Source organism: Diadema antillarum, unplaced genomic scaffold, assembly GCF_040938485.1.
Source record: "Diadema antillarum isolate AM-2024a unplaced genomic scaffold, OU_Dant_1.0 scf00000034, whole genome shotgun sequence".
NCBI lineage: Eukaryota > Metazoa > Echinodermata > Echinoidea > Diadematoida > Diadematidae > Diadema > Diadema antillarum.
This window is the reverse complement of record NW_027270923.1, coordinates 889,215-892,234: the sequence shown is the minus strand read 5'-3', so window position 1 is coordinate 892,234 and position 3,020 is coordinate 889,215. Positions and strand designations below refer to the sequence as shown.

Genomic DNA, 3,020 nt, shown 5'->3' with positions numbered 1-3,020 from the left:
CGCGCGTCGCTAAATTTGCGGTCCAACAGTACTTCACGAAAATTATACCCTCGCGAAAATAATAGCTCATACAGTACTGTAAAACCAGAAATATTCGCCTGCATTCTAATTTCCAAATTTCGCGAGAGCCATGATTCGTGATATCAAAATCCATGTGAAAGTTCTTGTCTACACTACATGTGTATATGTATTGAATGCCAGTGGCAAATTCCCAAAAATTTCATGCCGTGAAAAAGGCCATCGGCTCCAATTTGCAAAAATATCTTGCTTTACAGTAGTTCAGGAGAACCTAATTATAATGAGGACCTAAAAACCATAAGGTCTTTCAGCATATCATGGTACCAAACCCCAAAGAAATGTAAAGACTGGGACCTGCAAAATAACCTTGTTACATGTACAAGAGGGCTATGTTATATCCAACCTCTTCACAAAGTGTATTCACTGTATAACAGATACAAAAACAGTTTTTACAAATTATTGTAGCCCTTGAATTTCACCATACAAAGCATACTTCTCTGGCGGTGTACACTCCATCTGCTGTGTGACAAGCCCCTGATAGGTGACTTTGAGATATCACTGAGTGCAGCCTTCTGAGTGAGCTGGCCTATAAACTTCTGCATGAAGTATTAAGCACAAGGTGACAGACTTTGAATATACATGTATATACATCCTTGGAAATTTGAGAACACAGTTCCATATATACAGTATTTCTTTTTCATGAGAAATCATGTCAGCACAGAAAATAGTCACTTCACTGCGCTGAGTTCTCATGTGTTACTTCCATTCAAAGGGGGAATACTGGCCGCGTTAAGGGATGAGTTCGATGCTGAGGATGGCGTTGATGAATGCAATGACGACGATGAGGTGGCCGAGGATGCGGAAGCCAACGGCGGCGTGGTCGAGGAGGAGCTCTTTGTCTTCAGCTGGGCGTCGGCGATCTCCGCCAGAGCTTCCTGGATGCGGTGGAGCAGGAGCTCTCCCCGCTCGACGACCTCCTCCAAGCGCTTTGCAGCCTCCTCGTTGCCTTCTTCTAACCTCTGGAGGCTTGCATTCTGGTGGTTACAAAGACAAAAAAAGAAACAAATGTGAGGTTGTTTCATCATGGAACAGCTGGTGTGTCTGTTCGCGTTATGTGTGCAAGTTTGCTATTAATGCAACATAGCAGTGATTGTAAAACTATGAGAAAACTCATGTCTGACATAAGAATGCTGGCAGATATATCTGCCTTGAACTTCTTTTGACACCACCATGGTCTTTGGTTCCACTCATTTACTTTGACTGTACCCTAAAACTAGGCAGCACTTCCAAAGAGCAAAATGTCAACACAAAAGTAAAATTGGATTGAGGTTTCCAATGACTTTGGCCACTATGGCAGAACCATAGCCCTTGTCACTGTATATAACTTCCTTTGTGTGACAAGGCCAGAATAGATTGAGAAGCAATGATCTACAAGTACACGTAATTCATGGCAATTCATTGAAGTTTGCCTTTAAGATAAGACATGGACAAATGATTTTATAGATCATTCTGCTGTACATGTTGTTGGGGTACAGGACTAATAGCTGTGGACTACATTGTTCATCGGGCATTTGTACTATTAAAAAGTGTTTCATTATGTGATGTGTCGGACTTCATGACACTGGATCCGGCGGTCAAACAATAAAGCCTTGCACTTCCTGTGCTTCCATGTTTCAAACATAAACATACGTGTACTGTGTTTATTGTCCAGTGTCTTTCTTATCACCAACCAAGTAGTACAACACATGTATTAATGAAATATTTCTGACCTATGTTACTCATACTGACTGCACAACAAATTTTAACACAAATATGTATATCATTTGTACATGCCAGCAACACTGCCATACCTGCAGTTCCACGGTGGATTCCTCACTGGGGAGGGAGTCTATCAAAACATCAATGTCCTTGGCTGTCCTTGCAATCAGCTGCGCAAAGAGCTGTGTGTAGTCCTCATGGTTTGCTTGCTGTTCTTGTGCAGCTGGGAATCCAACAGAAGTTTATATTTATATCATTTATTATTTGTTATATCATATGTACATAATGCTGTATCTTACCTATTTTTTTTTCTGGATTAATGCACTTAGAAATATCAGTATTAAGCGCTACATAATTGTTATCCATTATCATTATCATCTGATTCGTGGTCTAACATGTAACAGCAAACAGTGCACGGAGAATATCACACATCAATTGCAAAAGGTGTTCGACATCATCCTGCCCTTTATACAATGTAATACTTACTGCCAACGAGTTTTAACTTTGCAAATACTAAAATTTTTATCTCGTCCTCATACAGTTCATGCTGAGAAATCCACAGCGGTGGTACATAGTAAAATACAATATTATAATTATTGTACATCTTCAATGCCAAAAGTGCCTGATCATCTTACTAATCTAAAGAATAACCACGGAATATCCTTTGTTTACTTTTTTTTCACTCTGTTTACATGACAAAGAAAAATCAACACCTTGATACAATTCTTGTCTTGTTGCAATGTGAGCTGAAAGTTTCTGACAGTACTTTGTCGTCGCTGTAATGGCCCGGTGTATAGACATTACCTTGTCTCTCATATCCCGGGAATTTGGACGGCTGTGCACTCTGCTGTAGCACACCTATGCTGTTGCACATGTGCTCTGCCAGCTGCACAGGAGGAAAAAAATTGCACATTATGGAAGAGATTAAAATGCATGGACAGAGCGAGTAAACATTCAACAGTCACTGGATCATTGCAGGACAATGAGGGATCACTTTTTTGTTTTTGTTTATTTGTTTTATATAATGTGGTGAATAAAAGCAAACACATTTGAGAAAAACATTGATTGAAAATTTGGAAATAATAAATGTGGTTACAATAACAAGCAATAATTGCTGGATAATCTCCTTTCAAGATGATATTCAGACAGTCCCTTAAAAGAAAGCCTCTGATGGCTATACAAGACTGTCATATTGCTCACTTTCCACACCCTTGTGTAGTGGATGAAATGTTATTACAAATATC

The 3,020-nt window shown here is 39.6% G+C and overlaps 1 protein-coding gene across 1 annotated transcript; it reads right to left on the bottom strand.

Moving 5' to 3' along the window:
• On the bottom strand, positions 1-2,660 carry LOC139743549 (mediator of RNA polymerase II transcription subunit 21-like). The gene is made up of 3 exons (XM_071654033.1): positions 2,581-2,660; positions 1,869-1,999; positions 1-1,052 (listed from the first exon to the last, which is right to left on the bottom strand). The coding sequence occupies exons 1-3, from the start codon at positions 2,648-2,650 to the stop codon at positions 768-770; spliced, it is 486 nt and encodes a 161-aa protein (XP_071510134.1). The 5' UTR covers positions 2,651-2,660; the 3' UTR covers positions 1-767.
• Positions 2,661-3,020: the final 360 nt, after the last annotated feature.